The 21,579-nt window shown below is 41.5% G+C and overlaps 1 protein-coding gene across 3 annotated transcripts in view; it reads left to right on the forward strand.

Annotated features, from left to right (window-relative positions):
* Positions 1 to 21,579, forward strand: part of RCOR1 (REST corepressor 1) — a 119,551-nt gene that overhangs the window by 70,339 nt on the left and 27,633 nt on the right. For all 3 annotated transcript variants that reach the window (XM_061395407.1, XM_061395408.1, XM_061395406.1), the window contains exon 3: positions 14,232 to 14,315. In XM_061395407.1, coding sequence (XP_061251391.1) covers positions 14,232 to 14,315 — 84 coding nt within the window. The remainder of the gene's footprint in view (positions 1 to 14,231; positions 14,316 to 21,579) is intronic.

Consider the following 21,579-nt stretch of genomic DNA (forward strand, 5'->3'; position numbering starts at 1 on the left):
ATGATAGAGACCTAGTAGATGCTGAAGAGATCAAGAAGAGATGGAAACAGTACACACAAGAGCTGTTCAAAAAAGATCTTAATGAACTGGATTAATATGATGGTACAGTCACCTAGAGCCAGACGTTCTGGCGAGTGAAGTCAAGTGGGCCTTGGGAAGCACTGCTGTTCCTAAAGCTAGTGGATGCTTTTAGGATGGTAGTGGAATTTTAGTAGAACTCTTCAAAACGCTAAAGGATGATGCCATCAAGGTGTTGCATTCAGTATGTCAGCAAATCTGGAAGATGCAGCAGTGGCTGCAGGACTGGAAAAGATCAATCCTCATCCCTGTTCCCAAGAAGGGTAGTACTAAAGAATGTGCTAATCCTCGGACAATTGCACTTATCTCCCATGCTAGTAAGGTCATGCTTAAAATCCTGCATGCTGCACTTCAGCATTATGTGAACCAAAGAACTTCCAGATGTCCAAACTGGGTTTAGAAAAGGAAGAGAAACCAGAGATCAAATTGCAAACATTCGCTGGATCATAGAAAAGGCAGTGGAATTCCAGAAAAACATCTACCTCTGTTTCATCGACTACCCCAAAACATTTGACTGTGTGGATCATAATAAACTGTGGAAAGCTCTTCAAGAGATAGGAATACCAGACCATCTTACCTGTCTCCTGAGAAACCTGTATGCGGCTCAAGAAACAACAGTTAGAGCCCTGTATGGAACAACTGATTGGTTCAGGGTTGAGAAAGGAGTGTGACAGGGCTGTCTGCTGTCCCCCTGTTTGTTAAATCTATACGATGCCATCATGAGAAATGCTGGGCTGGATGAGTTACAAGCTGGAATCAAGATAGGTGGGAGAAACATCAACAACTACAGATACGTGGATGATACCACTCTAATGGCAGAAAGCGAAGAGGAAGTAAAGAGCCTTTTGATGAGGGTAAAGGAGAGTGAAAGGGTTGGCTTGAATTTTAAAAAAACTAAGATCATGTCATCCAGCCCCTTTACTTCATGGCAAGTAGAGGGGGACAAGGTGGAAATAGTGACAGATTTCCTCTTCTTGGTCTCCAAAATCACTGTGGATGGTGACTGCAGCCATGAAATCAGAAGATGTTTGCATCTTGGCGGGAAAGCTTTCAACAGTACTCTTGCCTGGAAAATCCCATGGATGGAGGAGCCTGGTAGGCTGTAGTCCATGGGGTCGCTAAGGGTGGGACACGACTGAGCAACTTCACTTTCACTTTTCACTTTCATGCATTGGAGAAGGAAATGGCAACCCACTCCAGTGTTCTTGCCTGGAGAATCCCAGGGACGGGGGAGCCTGGTGGGCTGCCGTCTATGGGGTCGCACAGAGTTGGACACGACTGAAACGACTTAGGAGCAGCAGCAGCAGCAGGCTCTAGGGCAACCTGGCTTCAGTAGTTGTGGCTTGGGAGCTCAGTAGTTGTAGGGGTGTGGGTTTTGTTGCTCTGTGGTATGTGCGATCTTCCCCAACCAGGGATCAAATCCGTGAGCCCTGAATTGTCAGCTGGATTGTTAACCACTGGACCACCAGGAAAGTCCTGTATCTATTTTTTCCAGATTATTTTTCTTTATAGTTTTTTACCAGGGTGAATATAATTCCCCAGAGGAAAGTGAAAGTGTTAGTCGCTCAGTCACGTCTGACTCTCTGTGACCCCATGGACTGAACCCCCCAGGCTCCTCTGTCTATGGAATCCTCCAGGCAAGAATACTGGAGTGGGTAGCCATTCTCTGCTCCAGGGGATCTTCCCGATCCAGGGATTGACCCAGGTCTCCTGCATAGCAGGCAGATTCTTTACCATCTGAGCCACCAGGGAAGCCCCGTAATTCCCTGTGCTATAAAGCAGAGACATTACTTTGCCAACAAAGGTCCGTCTAGTCAAGGCTATGGTTTTTCCTATGGTCATGTATGGATGTGAGAGTTGGACTGTGAAGAAGGCTGAACGCCGAAGAATTGATGCTTTTGAACTGTGGTGTTGGAGAAGACTCTGGAGAGTCCCTTGGACTGCAAGGAGATCCAACCAGTCCATTCTGAAGGAGATCAGGCCTGGGATTTCTTTGGAGGGAATGATGCTGAAGCTGAAACTCCAGTACTTTGGCCACCTCATGCGAAGAGTTGACTCATTGGAAAAGAGTCTGATGCTGGGAGGGATTGGGGGCAGGAGGAGAAGGGGACGACAGAGGATGAGATGGCTGGATGGCATCACTGACTTGATGGACGGGAGTCTGAGTGAACTCCGGGAGTTGGTGATGGACAGGGAGGCCTGGCGTGCTGCGATTCATGGGGTTGCAAAGAGTCGGACAAGACTGAGCAACTGATCTGATCTGATAACAGTAAATCATTGTTGCTTACCTGTTTTATGTATAGTAGATTGTAGATGTATCTGTTAGCCCCATGTTTCTAATTTATCCTCTCCCCTTTTCCCTTTTAGTATGTTTGTCTTCTATGTTTGTGAATCTATTTCTGTTTTGTATATAGATTGATTTTTATTATTTTTTAGATTTCATATTTAAGTAATACCATAAAATGTTTTTTTTCTTGAATTACTTCACTAAGTATAACATTCTCTAGGTCCATCCATGTTGCCAGAAATGGCAATATTTGATTCTTTTTTTATGGGTGAGTGTTTATATGTATTTACATGTATACATTTATATGTGTTTATATGTATACACATATGAAATGGATGAAGCACAAGCTGGAATCAAGATTGCCGGGAGAAATACCAGTAACCTCAGATATGCAGATGACACCACCCTTATGGCAGAAAGTGAAGAAGTAAAGAGCCTCTTGATGGAAGTGAAAGAGGAGAGTGAAAAAGTTGGCTTAAAACTCAACATTCAGGAAACTAAGATCATGGCATCCGGTCCCATCACTTCATGGCAAACAGATGGAGAAACGGTGGAAACAGTGAGAGACTTTATTTTCTTGGGCTTCAAAATCACTGCAGATGGTGACTGCAGCCATGAAATTAAAAGACACTTGACTCCTTGGAAGAAAAGCTATGGCCAACCTAGACAGCGTATTAAAAAGCAGATACATTACTTTGCTGACAAAGGTCTGTCTAGTCAAAACTATGGTTTTTCCAGTAGTCGTGTATGGATGTGAGAGTTGGAACATAAACCTGAGTGCCAAAGAGTTGATGCTTTTGAATTGTGGTGTTGGAAAAGACTCTTGAGTCCCTTGGACTGCAAGGAGATCAAAACAGTCAATCCTAAGGAAAATCAGTCCTGAATGTTCATTGAAAGGACTGATGCTGAAGCTGAAGCTTCAATACTTTGGCCACCTGATGCGAAGAACTGACTCATTTGAAAAGACCCTGATGCTGGGAAAGATTGAAGGCGGGAGGAGAAGGGGATGACAGAGAATGAGATGGCTTGATGGCATCACCAACTCAATGGACATGAGTTTGCGCAAGTTCCGGGAGTTGGTGATGGAGAGGGAAGCCTGGTGTGCTGCAGTCCATGGGGTTGCAAAGAGTCAGACTCGACTGAGTGACTGAACTGAACTGATACGTGTACACACTGCGTCTTAAGGCAGTCATCTGTCCATGGCACTTGGGTTGTTCTCATGTCTTGGCTATTTAAATAGTGCTGCTGTGAACATTGGGGTGCATGTATCTTTTTGAATTTGAATTTTCATCTTTTCTGGATTTATGTCCAGGAGTGGCATTGCTGGATCATCTGGTAGTTCTTTTTTTGTTTTGGTTGTCCCACATAGCATGCGGGATCCTCGTTCCCTGACCCTTGCATCCCGCGTTGGAAGCATGGGGTTTTAACCAGTGGAACACCAGGGAAGTCCTATTTTTTGCTTTTTAAGGAGCCTCCATACTGTTTTTCAGAGCAGCTGCAGGAAGTGTAGGAAGGTTCTCTTCTTCACACCCTCATCAGTGTTTATCATTTGTAGACTTTTTGATGATGGCCATTCTTAGTGGTTTGAGTTGATACCTTGTTGTACTTTTGATTTGTATTTTTCTAATAATTAGCAGTGTTGGGCATCTTTTCATGTGCCTCTTGACCTTCTGTATGTCTGCTTTGCAAAAATGTCTGTTTAGATCTTCTGACCATTTTTTGAGTGGGTTCTTTGTTTATTTGATGTTGAATTGTGTGAACTGTTGGTGTGTTTTGGATATTAACACTTCGTTGATCGTATCATTTACAAATATTTTCTTCCTTTCCATAGGTTGTCTTTTTGTTTCACTGATGGTGTTCTTTGCTGTGTAGAAGCTTTTAGGTTTAATTAAGTTTCATTTGTTTATTTTTGCTTTTATTTCTTTGGCCTTAGGAGACCGATATAAGAGAATATTGGCATGAATTTATGTCAGAGAATGTTTTGCCTGTGTTCGCTTCTAGGAGTTTTATGGTGTCATGTCTTATATTTAGGTCTTTCAATCATTTTGAGTTTATTTTTTGTAGTACAGTATTATTATAGTCACCATGCTGTTCATTACATCCCCATAGTTTATTCATTCTAGCACTGAAAGTTTGTACCTTTTAATCTTCCCTTCATGATATCACCCCGTTCCACCCTCCACCCCTGGTAAGCACCACTGTTTACTGTGTCTGAGCTTTTTTCAGATTCCACATTAGTGAGATCATGTGGTGTTTGTCTCTGCCTTGCTTTCCTTAAGTACTGCCCTCAGGATCCACCCAGATTGTCCCAGACGGCAACGTTTCATTTTCATAGTTGAATAGCATTCCTGTGTGTCCATGTTCATTCTTTTATCCATGGATACACACTGAGGTGGTTTCCAGCACTGGCTGCTGCATGTAGTGCTGCTGTGAACACTGAGGTGCATGCATCTTTCTGATCTAGTACTTTCCTTTTCTTCAGACAGATGGGATTGCTGGATCATTTGAGAGCTTTATGTTTATTTTTTGAGGAACCTCTGTACTATTTCCCATAGTGGCTGCACCGGTTTACATTGCCACTGACAATGTGCCTTTTCTCTACCTTCTTACCAACACTCGTCATTTCTTGTCTTTTTCATAATAGCCATTCTAACAGGTGTCAGATAACACCTCATAGCATGTCCCTGATGATTAACAGTGTTGAGCTTTTTTTTTTTAATGTACGTGTTGGCCACCTATATACCTTCTTTGGAAAGCTGTTTAATTGAATCTAGGCTTATTTTTAAATTGAATTTTTTTTTTTTTTTGCTGTGAAGTTGTATGAGTTCTTTTTTATTTTGTGTATTAGTCACTTATCAGATATATGGTTTGCAAGTATTTTCTCCCAAAATTTGCAAGTATTTTCTCTTTTGATTCAGTGGTTTTCAATAGGTTGCCTTTTCATTTTGCTGATAAACTCCTTTGCTTTGCAGAAGTGTTTTATTTTGATGTAGTCCCACTTATTTATTTTTACTTTTGTGCTTTTGGTTTTGGGCTAACATTGTTATACATGTCTTTGTGTTTGCTCGTTTGTTGCTTACTCATTTCTGTGATTCCCACTTCTGTTTCTTTAAAAATTCCATATATGTTTATAATTCTGTGTTTGTTAATTGCAATATCTGAAGTCCAGTATGTGCAAACTGTTGCATGCAGTGTTTTGTTGAGTATTTGTCATCTTTGAATGTATTTATATTGTGGCAGTCTGAGAGACTAATCCTCAAGGAAAGCTAGCTTAAAATTGTTTTCCTCCTGCTGGTCAAGGAGCGTAAACAAGAAATAGGTTATAGATTTTTCAGGTTGCTTGTTTGTTGCCCACGTTTTTAGGCGCTAGTTCTGCGGTCATGCGCCTCCCTGTAGTTACACTAGGAGACCAGGGGTGAGACGGCGTTGCCTGAAACTGAGTGAGGTTCTGCTTTCCTTTATTCTGTTGTAGTGGGTTTCCCCCTGAAAGCTCTAAATTCTTTAATTCTGGAAACATACTTAGTTTTCTTTTTGTAAGTAATCTGTGCAGGTTTTCAAGTTTTTAGGAAATGAGCAACATAAGAAATACAAAATTGCAATCATGAAATAATTCTCTGTAAGTTTTAAATGAATTCTCTTTTCTTTTGTAAAAGAGAATTTAATTGTGTATTACTTGAATGCATTATTATGAAGAGAATCCAAACAATAAGAAAGTATGTGGAGCAAAAAGCACAAATTTCATTTTTTCCTCTCAATCCAGTGCCCCCACTTCTTTTCTAGGATTTATCCACTGTTTAAATTTACCGGGTGGTTTTTCTTATCTCTGGTTTGGTATTTTTGCATTTTAATTGATTTACTCATTTAAAAAATACTTAGGCTAGAAACAAGTATTCTCACTTTTAAAATAATGGTTTTATTAAGATATTCACAAAATGTACGATTTCGTTGTTTAAAATGTGCAAATCACTGGTTTTCAGTATGTTCACATGATTGTGCAGCCGTCACTACTCAGTTTTGGACCATTTCTTGCTGCCCCATGAAGAGATGCTCCACCCAGTAACAGTCGCTCCTCCTTCGCCCAGACACCGCCCGCCCCCCGCCACTAGCAGCCACTCATTTACTTTCTGTCTGTAGAATTGCCTACTCTGGACATTTCATGTAGATGGAATTGTATACTGTGTCTTTTTTTGTGACAGACTGCTTTCACTTTTAATATGATTTCAGGTTGAATCTATACTGAACATGGATCAGTACTTCATTCTCGCTTATGGCCGTGTAATAGTCCATCATACACACAGACTGAAATCTGCTTATTCATTCATTGGTTGATGTACATTTGGATGGTTTCCAGCTTTGGCTGTTGTGAATAGTGCTGTGAAAGTTTGTATACAAGTTTTTATGCAGCTACACACTGGTTACCCACTCCAGTATTCTTGCCTGGAGAATTCCATGGACAGACGAGCCTGCCGGGCTACAGTCCATGGATGGGGTCACAAAGAGTTGAACATAACTGAGCAACTGACATTTCCACTTTTCACTTTCACGTTTTCCTTTCTCTGGGCTGTACACCTAGGAATGGAATTGCTGAGTTACGGTGACTCTGTTCAGGCTTTTGAAGAAGTGCTCGACTCCTTTCTTTTCTGTGCTTGATTCCTTTGGATATCTATACTGTGATTCAGCCAGTTCCTGTGGATGGACTTAGAAGATTTTGCCGCATTACAGCACTGTAAACAGTGCTGTAATGACCATCCATGTTAGAGTTCTCCAGAGGAACAGAAGCAGTGGTGTGTGAGTGAGTGTTTAGACATTATTTTATGGTATTGACTTCTGTGATCGTGGATGCCCAGCACATGTGAACTTTGTAGGGCAGGTCCTGCAGGAGGAAGCTGAGGCTCAGTGTTGAGGCAGAGAAATCTCAAGTTTTCCCTGTAAGGCCTTTCAGTGATTAGACAAAACACACCCACAGGATGGAGGGTTTCTTCCTTACTTAATGTCAGCTCATATAGCCAAAGCTATAGCGCCTAGATTAACGCTGGATTCTGTGCCTGGTGCTGTAACCAATCCAGTTGATACCTGTGTTAAGAAATCTCTAGGCAGGTACTTAAAAGCTTTGAAAAATATGCTGGTGTTTTCTATTCTTCTTCTTTCTTTCTTTTTTTTAAAATGCTGACTAGGACCCAATCAGTAAATTGGCCCAACTTGCACTTTGAAAAGCATTGCTACTGATACATGTATTATATCTAGAAATGGGTTGCTGGTTGCAGCAAAGCTGGTTGCTTCAGCTTTCTCATACATTGCCAGCGTTCCCTGAAGCAGTTGTACCGATGTACATTCCCACTGGCAGTGCGAATTCCCTTGATGGCAACTGATAATTTCAGTTTCCTTGTCTTTCTTCAGCTTCCCTCCAGGTAGGGAAGGTTTTTAACACTCGGTAATCAACTTTAAACGAGGAGAATGTTGTGAATCACTGTGTTGTACAACTGTAACTTATAAAAATCTTGTACGTCAATGACACTTCAATAAAAGCTCTACTAAACAAAAGAGAGCAGCTGCAGAGTTATTAACACCTCCAGCAGATATCAGTGTCTGTCCAGAAATGAATGGCACTGCTTTCTTTGCGTTGTATTTGTATTCAGATTGCATACAGCGAAATGGACTGGTGTTTGGTGTCTGTATTTGTGAGAATCAAGACATGTGTAGTTTCATGTAACCACCCCTGCAGCTGGGATACAGAATGGTTCCATCTCCTCACAACATTACCTTGCACAACTCTTCCCTTCCTCCCTGCCTTGTGGTTTTCACCTGTCCCACTCTGTCACGTGGATGGGATCACACAGCGTGTGAGCTCTTGCGGTCTGGCCCCGCTGCTGCGCTGTCAGTGGTCCATGTGTTTTGAATGCTGGGTGGTGCTGCCGTGTGTTTAACCTCTCCAGCCTGTTTAACCTTTTACTCTTTGAGGACATTTGGGTTTCTTCCCCGGTTTTTGACAGTTGTGAATTGTAAGTCACTGTGTGCAGGTTTTATTGTGAACATGTATTAACTCTCCCTGGAGAAGGGAATGGCAATCCACTTCAGTATTCTTGCCTGGAGAATCCCACGGACAGAGGAGCCTGGCAGGCTACAGTCCATGGGATCACACAGATTCAGACACGACTGAAGCGACTTAACATGCATGCATGTATGTTAACTCTGTAGGGTATATAGTCAGGTAGAATTGTTGAGTCATTCGTTAAGTATGGTTGTATCTGATTAAAGCTGAAGAACTTTTCTTGAGTGATTTTATGATTTTGCACCGATCCCAGCACTGTCAGAAAGCTTCAGTTGCTCCGTATTCTTATTAGTACTTGGTATTATCTGTCTCTTTTATTTTAGAAGTTCTAATAGTTATACAGTGGTTTCTCATCGTGGCTTTAGTTTGCATTTCCCTAACGGCTAATGATGTTGCTTTTCATGTGCTTATGTGCCATCTTTGGTGAAACAGTTGTTAAATCTTTTGCCCATTTTTAAAGTTGGGTTATTTTCTTACTGTCGTGTTTTAAATGTCTTTTCTATGATCTGGGTACAAGTCCTTGTCCGGTGCTGTGCTTCGCAGATGTTCTCTCACAGTCTGAGTTTTTATTAAGCTCAGTTTATTGTTTTTAACTTTTATGGATTGTGCTTTTGGTGTTATATCTAAGAATGATTTCCGTAATCAAGTTCATGAAGATTTTCTCATGTTTTTTTCCTAAAAGATTCGTAGCTTTAGGTTTTACTTTTATATTTAAAAGGGCTTCCCTGGTGGCTCAGAGGGTAAAGTGTCTGCCTGCAATGCAGGAGACTAGGGTTCGATCCCTAAGTTGGGAAAATCCCCTGTAGCAGGAAATGGCAACCCACTCCAGTACTCTTGCCTGGAGAATCCCATAGACGGAGAAGCCTGGTAGGGAACAGTCCACGGGGTCGCACAGAGTCGGTTTATATTTAAGATCCATTTTGAATTGAATTTCTGTAAGGTATGAGGTATAGGTCGAGTTTCACTTCTTTTGCATATAGAGATCCATTAAAAAAGAAAATACTTCTTGGTCACACCACACACTATGTGGGATCTTAGTTCCTGATCTAGGATCAAACCTCGCCCTCTGCAGTGGAAGCGCAGTCTTGACCACTGGACCACCAAGAAAGTCCTTCTGATTATTAAAGTACCCTTTGTTGAAAAGGATATCCTTTCTCCATTGAGTTGCTCTTGCATCTTTGTTTCAAATCAGTTGGCCGTAGTTATGTGGGTTTACTTCTGGTCTGCATCTGCCCACTGGCCCGTGTGCCTCTTCACCAGCACCCCACCGCCTCGCGTGCTGTTCTACATAGTGAGTCTTAGAGCGGGGTGGTCTAAGTTATCCAGCTCCAGCCTGGCTGTTGTAGCCTCATTTGCCTTTATGCTGTCCATTTGTCTGTGTCGGTATGGACTCATACATCATTATTACTTCATGATTTATAGAGTATTATTTTATTATGATCATTTGTTTTGCTCAGATTATTGCAGATTTGATCTGTGGTAGATAGATTCCATCATTCTTTGAGCACTCTGCTAGCGCTTGGGATTCCCCAGTGACTCAGCAGTAAAGAATTTCCCTGCAGTGCAGGAGATGCAGGAGACACAGGTTGGATCCCTGGGTGGGGAAGAGGAGGAAATGACAACACGCTCCAGTATTCTTATGAGGAAAATCCCGTGGACAGAGGAGCCTGGCAGGCTAAGATCTATGGGGTTGCAAGAGGCATACACTGAAGTGACTGAGCGTGCACGCTGCCTCCTGGCATAAAAGAATATTCCAGGTTCTCTTACACTTTTCCTGTCCTAGCCCTCCAAGGCCTGGAGTCAACCATTTTCCTATGGAGATCTAGTTTCCTTTATTGTAGAACGATATTTAGAGACCAAGGTCTGACAGCTAAATGTGCTCACCTTCTTACTAGGTTGTCATTGTGTCTAGAGTCTTGAGGTGGACAAACCGGGATCAGTAATGTATTTATGTGTGCGCACATATGCACGTCTGTGAACACTAAAACCAGTTGGTTCTTAACGATAAGCACCTGTTTCTGTCCAGCACCTGAGAATCCTTTCTCACCTCCCCTTCTGTGTCTGTAATGCTTTCACTCAGCAGGGTTCTTCTGAGATTCGTTCATACCGTGTGCCTGAATAGTTCATTCCTTTTTATTGCTGAGGTTTATTCCTTTTAATGGACATACTGCAATTTTAGGAAGTTTGCTGGGCTTTCCCCCAAAGTGATAGTACCATTTCGCACTTCCGCCAGCAGCCTTGGAGCCTTCTGATCTCTCTACATTATGCCCCCTGTGGGCATCGTCAGCCCTTTGAACTTCGTACTTTGTAGTAGGTGTGTTGTGGCGTCTCGTGTGGTTTTGCCTTTCCCTAATGACTGTTGGTCTTTAATGCCTTTCCATGTGTTTCTTGTCCATTGCTTGGTATTTATTCAAATCTTTTGCCCATTCCTTGACAGTTGAGGTTTTTCTTATTGTTCAGTCTTGAGAGTTCTTTATATATTCTGGATACAAGTCTCTATAAGATATGTGGTTTATAATTACTTTCTCTTAGTCTTTGGCTTGGCTTTTATCCCTTTAGTAGTATTTGAAAATAAGTTGTTACCTTTGATGAATCCAATTTATAAACTTTTTTCTTTTATGGATTGTGCTTTTGGGTGTTTATCTAATAAGATCTCTGTAAACCTAAAATCAAAAATATTTTTTACAAGTTTTATAATTGGGGGTTTATATTTAGTCTTGAATAAATTTTTGTATATAGGGTAAGACTAGATCTATTAATTTTTTAAGTATGAATATCCATTTGTTCAGGCATCATTTGTTTAAAAGATTATTTTTCTCCATTGAATTTTACCTTTGCACCTTTGTGGAAAATCTATTGATCCTATATGAGGGGTTCTGTTTTGGGACTCCGTTCTATTCCATTTCTTTCTCTATGTGCCAGTACCACACTGTCTTGATTACTGGATCTTCATAATTAGTTCAGTTCAGACAGTATGTTTTCCAGCTTTGCTTTTTTTCAAAGTAGTTGTGGCTATTTTAGGTTCTTTACATTTTCCTGCGGGAGAAGGCAAATGGCACCCCACTCCAGTACTCTTGCCTGGAAAATCCCATGGATGGAGGAGCCTGGTAGGCTATAGTCCATGGGGTCGCTAAGAGTCGGACACCACTGAGCGACTTCACTTTCACTTTTCACTTTCATGCATTGGAGAAGGAAATGGCAACCCACTCCAGTGTTCTTGCCTGGAGAATCCCAGGGACGGGGGAGCCTGGTGGGCTGCCGTCTATGGGGTCACACAGAGTCGGACACGACTGAAGTGACTTAGCAGCAGCAGCAGCAGGAATTTTAGAATGTTTGTCAGTTCCTACAAAAAAGTATACTGGGATTTTGATGGGGTTGTGTTGAATCTATAGAGCACTTTGGGGAGAGTGCTATCTTAATATTTGAGTCTTTTGATCCATATAATGATATATCTTACTTACTTAGATCTTTAGTTTTAGTTTCTCTCAAATATTTAGCAGTTTTCAGTGTATGTCTTCACTCTGACGTGTTAGTCACTCATTCATGTCCAACCCTTGGTGACCCCCTGGACTGTAGCCCATCAGGCTCTTTTGTCCATGGATTTCTCCAGGTAAGAATACTGGAGTAGGTTGCCATTCCCTTCTCCAGGGGATCTTCCCCACCCAGAAATCAAACCCAAGTCTCCTGCATTGCAGGCAGATTCTTTACCATCTGAGTCACAAGGGAAGCTCAAAGTGAAAGTAAAGTTGCTCAGTCGTGTCCGACTCTTGCAACCCCATGGACTGTAACCTGCCAGGCTCCTCTGTCCAGGGGATTTTTCAGGCAAGAATACTAGAGTGTGTTGCCATTTCCTTCTCCAGGGGATCTTCCCAGCCCAGGGATTGAACTCCGGTCTTCCGCACTGCAGGCAGACTCTTTTATTGTCTGAGCTACCAGGGAAACCCATGTCTATCACATCTATCAACTAAATAGGGGTATTCTTTCATTTTGATTTTTGATTACACACATATATAGAAATTGAGTTGAAACAACTTGTTTCCTGCAACTTTGCCGAAACTCATTCATTCTAACAACTTTTCGTAGGTACAGTAGATTTACTACACAGGTGATCATGTCATCTATGAATAAAAACAGTTTTAATTCTGCTTTCTCAACGTGGATTCTTTTATTTCTGTTTGACTTTGGATTTTTATTTGAAATACCGAAAGCCTGTATTCCATGTCTGGTCCATCCCCACACAAGTATTTGTTGGCTTTATTTTTACTTTTAGATTTTGTGTAGCCTTAACATTGTTCTAAAAGTCAGACCCGTATTTAAAAACCGTATAAAAAAGTGACTTAAAAGCAGTCACTCCCATCTGTTATCATACTCCTGTGTCCCTCTTCATTACACCCTGTTCCTATCCAGCCGGTAAATTCCACCTTTAATCTTGCCTTGTTCATAGTCTTGCCTTCCCACCATTCCATCAGTTTTCTTTAAAGTAGTTGCCCCACAGATTTTAGCAAAAGTGCAGAAATTCATTAAAATCAAGACTACGTTGTTATACAAAGTTATATAAAAGATAAGATTAAAAGATCTGGCAATTTCATAAAAGCACGAATTCTTAAACAAGTCTTTATAAATTTTATGAAAGTATGTTTATATTGGTGTGTGTGTTTAAGTTGAATTTTTTTCTGGAAGTAGATTGCAGAACTTTCATCATGTTTCAGAGGAATTTATTTAAAGAAAAAAAGGTCAAGTAAGAGAATGTCTTTAGAATGAATGAGTTTGGATCTAAATCAATCTAAAGACTGATTAGTGAGCCTTTTGTCTCTTGAGTCTTTTGTACCTTTTGAAGATAACATCTTAATTGTCTCTATTGTAATTTTTGACTGTCGTTTGTGGTCAGTCCAGTTGTACGAGTCATTTGTATATCTTTTGACCTACTGTTTTGTATCAGATTTTTAAGAATTTGAATGCACTTCACACATTTCCTTTCAGTTTAAATCTTTTTAAATGGTTGGTTATTCTTTCTAAAAGGCTTCCCTGGTGGCTCAATCGGTAAAGAATATGCCTGCAGTGCTGGAGATGTGGCTCTAATCCCTGGGTTGGGAAGATCCCGTTTAGGAGAGCGTGGCAACCCACTCAAGTATTCTTGCTTGAAGAATCCCCATGGACAGAAGAGCCTGGTGGGCTACAGTCCATGGGGTCGCAAAGAGTCGGACACTGAGCAACTAAACACATACGTAACATTCTTTTTTAAAGTTGTTAAAAGAATTTTTGAATTCCTGCTGTCAAATCACTAAAATACCCAGTACGCGAATGGCAGTGAAGGGTAAGGTTATTCAAAGCACACGTGAAAAATTCAGTTGAAAAGAATCCTTGAACAACTTGCCACATGCAGCTTCCCGTGCCGCATCAGCTTCCGTTCTCTGTGTCCCCTTAGTCCGTGGTGACGAAACCCTCAGGCGCTGCAGCTGTCCTGGCTGAGCGTGAGCTCAGTCCGGGTCTGCCTCCCAGCAGCTGAGTGACCTGTTCGTCTCCTCACCTAGCAAATGAGAATAGTAGTCACGCCTACCTCATATATGCCTGTTTGTTACATAAATAAAAGTTTAGGTAGAAGAAGACTTGGAAGCAGAAATGTTTCCGCAAACTTCAGGACTCTTCCCCTGCACCCACCCATGTTAAATGCGCAGGTTCCAGTGGGGCAGATTTCAGGTGGCTGGGTGATGTCATCATCTTCTGAGGTTTAAAACAGACCAGAGTGGTGGTGTTAGTTGTCACTAGTTATGTCTGCTAAATTTTTAATAAGAATTTTCTTTTTTTATTTCTCCCAAGCCAAACTAGCAAGACGCAGTCAAGAACGAGACAATCTTGGAATGCTGGTCTGGTCACCTAATCAAAATCTATCAGAAGCAAAATGTAAGTTTTAAAGCACTTTTGTCTTCCATCTTTCTTATTTACTGCAAACTTTTAGACTTACCTTTGTAGCTAAAAGTCTATAGGTATATTACATTTATTTTACATTTTTTAAGTAATTTGAAGAATCTGAAAATATGTTCTTTGTTGTATCCTGTCATAATGATTTAAAGATTCTTAAAGTATGGTTTCATAATTTACTTTATATGTAAAATGTGGAAATAGCTAATATTCTGAAGTAACTAGAAGGAAAGGTTCAGAGTGGAAAGAAAATGATAATACAGTGTATAACTCCTTCAGCTGGGAATTTATAGATCTATAAAGATGAAAAGTTGAACAGAAGATTACTTCGTGGAAGGATTGCAGAGGGCACATGCATTTACTGAAAACAGATTTCTGGCCTGGCCAGAGGCAGAGCTTGGCTCTTTTGTGTTTACATTTTGGGAGCATGAATATTCTGAGCTACTTTGGGGTTTCTTTTAAGGGGTGGGGATCCTAGAGTGAGATTAATTGTATTTCCCAAGTTTGCCTTTTCACTTTTTCTGTCCCCTCTGCTCAGATGATCAGGCAAGAATAACTTTATATTTGATACATTGCCATAAATCTTTGCTGTTTTCAAAGTTTTTGTTTTTGTCATAGCTTTAAAGACAGAAAAAACCCTAAATTCTCCTCTTTGAGAATTATTCAGTGTGTGTGGGGTTGTCCATGGACAGAATTTATGGGGATTTGTGAACTTGGAAATCACATGCCTTTTTTTTTTTTTTTATGGTTTATGCATGGTTTTCTGGAGAAAACTGGGTTTTTCAAGGGCTCTTTGAAAGAAATTGGATAAGAATCAGTGTTCTAAAATGTATTAGGGCTTAGAAAGCATCAGTGGTAAATGTTGGTCAGGAAACTTGAATTGTGAATGAAGGCTGTACTCTCAGGCTTCGATCAGAATTTGCCAGATTGTGTTTTACAGTCGATGTCAACAGGTTTCCTCCATCATGTAACAGTTAGAGGTGATGCATATTGAATGTACACCTCTTGTACAGGTAACACGCATGTTTGCACATTTAAGATGCAGAGAGCTCATATGGTAAAGAAATGTTTAATTTTGACCAAAAAGGATCTTTTTTTTTAAATACAGTACCTTCTGTGGAGCACAGGAAATTCAACTACTCTTAGTAATGCTAAATTTAGCAAGAATAAAGTAATCTCAAATCTAAGATTTTTAGAGTATCTTAATTTTGCCTCTATGCCAAATCCTTTGACTGTGTGGATCACAATAAACTGTGGAAAATTCTGAAAGAGATGGGAATACCAGACCACCTGACCTGCCTCTCGAGAAACCTATATGCAGGTCAGGAAGCAACAGTTAGAACTGGACATGGAACAACAACAGCTTTCCAAATAGGGAAAGGAGTACGTCAAGGCTGTATATTGTCACCCTGCTTATTTAACTTATATGCAGAGTACATCATGAGAAACGCTGGGCTGGATGAAGCACAAGCTGGAATCAAGTTTGCCGGGAGAAATATCAATAACCTCAGATATGCAGATGACACTACCCTTATGGCAGAAAGTGAAGAGGAACTAAAAAGCCTCTTGATGTGAAAGAGGAGAGTAAAAGTGAAAGAGGAGAGTGAAAAAGTTGGCTTAAAGCTCAACATTCAGAAAACGAAGATCATGGCATCTGGTCCCATCACTTCATGGCAAATAGATGGGGAAACAGTGTCAGACTGTATTTTTGGGGGCTCCAAAATCACTGCAGATGGTGATTGCAGCCATGAAATTAAAAGATGCTTACTCCTTGGAAGGAAGGTTGTGACCAACCTAGATAGCATATTAAAAAGCAGAGACATTACTTTGCCAACAAAGGTCCGTCTAGTCAAGGCTATGGTTTTTCCAGTGGTCATGTATGGATATGAAAGTTGGACTGTGAAGAAAGCTGAGTGCCGAAGAATTGATGCTTTTGAACTGTGGTGTTGGAGAAGACTCTTGACAGTCCCTTGGACTGCAAGGAGATCCAGCCAGTCCATGCTAAAGGAGATCAGCCCTGGGATTTCTTTGGAAGGACTGATGCTGAAGCTGAAACTCCAATGCTTTGGCGACCTCATGCGAAGGGTTGACTTATTGGAAAAGAGTCTGATGCTGGGAGGGATTAGGGGCAGGAGGAGAAGGGAACAGAGGATGAGATGGCTGAATGGCATCACCGACTCGATGGACATGAGTTTGGGTGGACTCTGGGAGTTGGCGATGGACAGGGAGGCCTGGCGTGCTGTGATTCATGGGGTCGCAAAGAGTCGGACATGACTGATCGACTGAACTGAAACTAACAAGTATGGGTGCACCATAGTTTAGTCTTTTCTTCTTGTATTTTTATTCTTATTTTTTAAAAAGCACATTTCCTCCAAAAGTATCTCAATTAGGGTTATATTGAATTTGTGTTTTTTCAGTGAGAATTGATTTCCTTCACATTTTTACTGAGCCGTCTTGTGTGCCTGGTAGGTACCAGGAGGGAGGGATTCAGGAAGTTTATATTCTGATGCACAAAGAGGGGGGCAATGAAATGTAAACAGATCATTTATGTGTATTTTCTTTAGTCCAGCTGCTTCCTTTTAGTTGCAAAAACCTGGGATCTGGAAAAGTTAGGTCAAATGTTTAGGGTCCCTCAGCTAGTTAGTAGCCAATGTTGGTCTAGATTTCTGGTTTGAGCTCTTATGACACAGGTCTCCCTTGGTGTGCTGTCTGATTTAATAAACGAAAATATTTAAAGTATTACTTATATTACATAGTTGCTCTTGTGTGTGTCTAAGTAAAACTTCCTTAAGGAAAGATGCAACCTTTGGAGTATGCCTAGAAAACGTGCAGAGACGCATTTCATGTAGAGGAAATGTGGACAAGTCCAAGTAGCATAGATGAGAACAATGGCATTTGGGTATTACTATACACATTATTGTAGCAAATTCCATGATTAAATGATGACATGGTATTTAGGGGGCAAAGGCACAAATGGTGGTTCGGTCCTATAAGGGAGTCTGGAGGTCGGGCAGTGAGAGAAACCGGAAATCAGCACCTCTCCAAAGACAGCCACACTGGAAGGTTGGAATTTGCTGGCCGAACTTTAAAGAAAAAAATTAACGCTTTCAACAGGGTAGACATATAGAACTTAAAATCGTGTCAAATTAGGGATTTTAAAGTAAGCTTTAGCTTTTAGGGGATGAGAACCCTCCTTGGACCTGCATATAAAAAGTTATTTCTGCATTAAGTCATATGACTTCAGTACCCATTTTCAAAATTATAAGTGAAAGTTTCACAGGTATGTAGTAAATGCCTAAACTTTCATAGAAATATATATAGTAAACGTGTCGGGGTCTCTATTCACAACTTTCTAGATGACTGTAAGTTGAAGTCAGAAGACCTGACAGTTGCCACTAGGCGCCCTGGGGTCTGAGCCCACCTCTGCCCTCTGGACGCAACCAGAGCCCGCTCCCCTTGTCCTCATCCCTCTTGCTGAGTTCTCCATGGTGCTCTCCCCTCACTTCCTCCTGGGCATGGCTGAAGTGTCCCTGGGGGCCCTTCTTGACCACACACAGAGACCATACTGCCTGATCTCCCTTTCCTTGGTTCCACCTTTCTCCCCTGTTCATAACCCCTCAGCTGGAGGTGGGCTTGAAAGGAAGTTCTTTTACATGGTTGAAATTCACAACTCACAAATTTAGAAACTTCATTTTATATTAACAGTAACATAAAAAGCACATTTCTCCTCCTTTTTGTGGTTCTGATATTGGCGTAATTGTTTAAAATACAAAACCTTAAAATTTTGTGTTCATTGAGGTGGTTTCTGTCACATTAAAATTTGGGAACTGTTCTTTACACATCAGTGTTACTCTCTAATTCATTGATTCATCATAGTCACCTGGGATCATTATAAAAACAAACCCATAACATCAAGAGTACATTGGCTTCTTTCCTTGATCTGAGTGTATTCATTTCCTGAAAATGAACCCAGCTGTATCCTTACATATGTGCTCTTCTCTACACACATCATACTTTACTAGACCATGCACACACACATATGTTCATAAACATGAACACAGATACATATTTATACACATACATTACAAAACAGGGTGGAACCCGAGTCAGTATTCTAAAGATGCTTATCAGACAGTTCTTATCAGTCAGGATTGGGAACTGTGAACTGGGACGCAGGTCTGGTGGTGTTCAGGGACTGAGTCGGTGCCTCTAAGTATTTATGTATATGTATATTTTTGTACAGAGAATTTATAAAAATACTTCTTATTTTACAAGTGATGAAATGGACTTAGCTGCAAGTTCCTGATAGAAAAAGGACTCTTATTCATCGTCCAGGGCTGTTTGCACTATAGCTCACTGTGAGATTATAGGTGAAACAAGGGTTAGTCTTTTTCTCCCTCTTTTAATGTCAGGAAAAGTTGCCTTTAATTGAGGAAGATGCAGACCTTGTGAGCGTGGTTCCTTCCTCAGCTTGTGGCACAGAACAGCTCCCGAGAGCAGACAGGACAGGCTTGAGGGCACAGCCGCCTGCTGGGGCTCGGCCGTCAGGTGCTCATGTGCTGCGACAGGGGTGCAGGCGGCTAGCAGGCTAGTTGCCACTGCGTGCGTCTCATTCCTTGCCACAGACTTGGGGCGTGTTTAAGGAGAAAGATGGTTATTTTGATTAGTCACAACTAAATGTCCTTCATTCCAGTGATGATCAGTTTCTACAACAGAGAATATGCGTATGCCTTTCTGGAAAATATACCAGTGTATAAGTACTAGAGTAAATGGGGAGGAGTGCACTTATCTTTTTATTGGAAAAAAATTTAATGCAACACACAAGCAAGTTTAAATCTAACAGTTAAATGGTTAGTCCTGGAAGGCATGATGGGCCGCCTACTCTTAGATGAGGAGGGCCCTGCAGCACTAAGGCGGGGGAGGACGTGATTCGGGGTGGACCAGGTAGGACTAGATGCTCGAGGCTGAATTCCATTGTTTCTTATTTCGCTTGATGAGATTGTGAGATTGGGCTGGATTTGTAGTGTTTACTGGGATGCAGAGGATGGGGAAACTTTTTCTATAAAGTGGGCTTTTAACAAAACTACATGAAGAAATAGCTTTGTTGTAAAGGAAGCATGTTGTATCCCTGATGAAGAGGGACTGGTGCTTTCATCATAGTCTGGCTGAGTCCCTGGCTGATCTTACTTCTTAAGCCTACTACTCCCACCTCGAGATACCACGGGGATTGTTGAAATGTTGTAGTGATGTCTGTGCCCACCAGGTGGCACAATTGCTTTACCTAACTGATTCAAGCTCATTTTGATTCTCAGTGAGTTACGGTGATGATTCATTTCTTATTTTAATAGCTCAAGGAGACACCACAATGTTTGTTATCATATTCTTGAAGAAAACTTTAGCATGCTGTTTTTGAGTTATGAGAGAGAAAGTGGTACCGTATCTCCTTTGCAGCACCTGCAGCTATAGTAAATTGGATGGTAAAAACTTTACAGCTGTCCTAAGGCTGTGGGTTTGTCCTCAGCAAAGGTGCCAGCCTCTTGCTCTGCACAGACTGTGCAGGATCACAGGTATTCCAGGTTGCTGCAGTATCTGGGGAGGGAAGGGTGAGCTAAGGTTACTGTGGCAGTTTTCTTCTGCATTCTTCCCAGTTTTGCAGTCGAATTTAAGATTCTTACTAATGATACTGGGAGCATTTAGATCATTGGGTTAGAAGATGAATATAGAAACTTGTGAAGCTTTGCTCAAGGCGGTCCTCTGTCTGTTAGCCTCTGTCTCCGTCACGTCCTTCATCAACCACAGTTTTGTTTTCTTGACTCCATTCAAATGGAATGGACTGTGTTGCTGCCTTGCTCAGCATTCTCGCCATGGAGCTGTCTTTATCTGAAGTGAACCTCTCCTGACTCCCTTACTCAGGGGAGAGGATTGCTAACTGAGGTTTAACTCAATGGGTCCTGGGGCCAGACACTCGGGGTGCATTGATACAAGAGTCCTGTGTCTGCCTTTACCAGCTGTGTGACTCTGGCCAAGTGATCTAACCTCTCTGCACCTCAGTGTCTTCGTTTGTGGATAGGAGTGATAGTAGAACTATTGGAGAGGATTAAAAAGAGAAGCCTAGTAAAGAGCTTAGAACAGTGGCCCGCATGTAGCAGATTCTCAGACGTTAGTGACTTTTGTTAATCAGTACAGCTCCATGGGGTCGCAAAGAGTCGAACACGACTGAACTACTGAACTGAACTGAACAGCTGCTGAGGCTTCAGGAAGTTTCTCTTGAATGCCCGTCATCACCGTCACTGCATTCTCAGGCTGTCCTGCGACTGCGCTTGTTGCCATGTGTATTTACGTTCTCTTCTGTCACCTGTGTGTTGGTTCAGGGTACTGCAGGGAATCGTTTTTCTTTTGTATTTGGCCTGCTGTTTAATACAGTGTTCTGTACGTAGTGAGGGTAGTTCAGTAAGTGTTTGACTAAGCTCTGTTAAATTTTGTACATTTTCTTGATGAATCTTACACACATTCTACCTTTAAATGATGTTACCCCTCCAACAACTCATTCAGTTGTGCTATGCATAATGGTAAGTTGTTGTCAAAAAAGGCATGGTTTGTGTAGTTCTTTAAAGGATGCATCCGTCATGATCTAAGATTGGACCATTCTTCCTGGCTGTTTCTGTAGGAGCTTTCAAGTTTTTAAAAACACGGCATTATGCAATGATAGGATTGTTTTTAAAGCAGAATACACTTAACCCTGTGTCTGAGTCTCCTGCTTCTGATGCCAGATTAGAGTGTCAGCTAAGCTACACAAGGCAAGTCTGCCTGTGGCTCCCGATGACCCTGGTCCTGTCCTGAGCGCACTGGGGAAGGCTGCTGGGGGCGGAGCCTGGGCCTTTCCCTAAGCCCCGGGGACTTTGCTCGTCAACCTGATCACACTCAGTCAGCCTCTCTGCCTGCAATGGCTGTTTGCCCCAGATTAGGATGAACTCTGGTTAACCTTTAATCTTCTAGAGACAAAATCAAGATTATTGTTGCCAGGTAATAGAAAGTGCTGGGAATGCCCCCCCAACTCCTGCCGCGTTCTTTGTCTCAGGCAGCTGGCACTTCTCTCGTTTCCCTTGTTTCATCTTTGTCCCCCACCTCAAGTATCCAGGCATCCTTTGTTTTTCATAGGAGCAGGTGGGAGTCAATTTTGTTTTCTGAGATTGAAAGCTCATTTTTGCTTAAAAAAGCCATGCGGGAGGTTTTCAAAATGTTCCAT

Source organism: Bos javanicus, chromosome 21 (genome assembly GCF_032452875.1).
Source record: "Bos javanicus breed banteng chromosome 21, ARS-OSU_banteng_1.0, whole genome shotgun sequence".
NCBI lineage: Eukaryota > Metazoa > Chordata > Mammalia > Artiodactyla > Bovidae > Bos > Bos javanicus.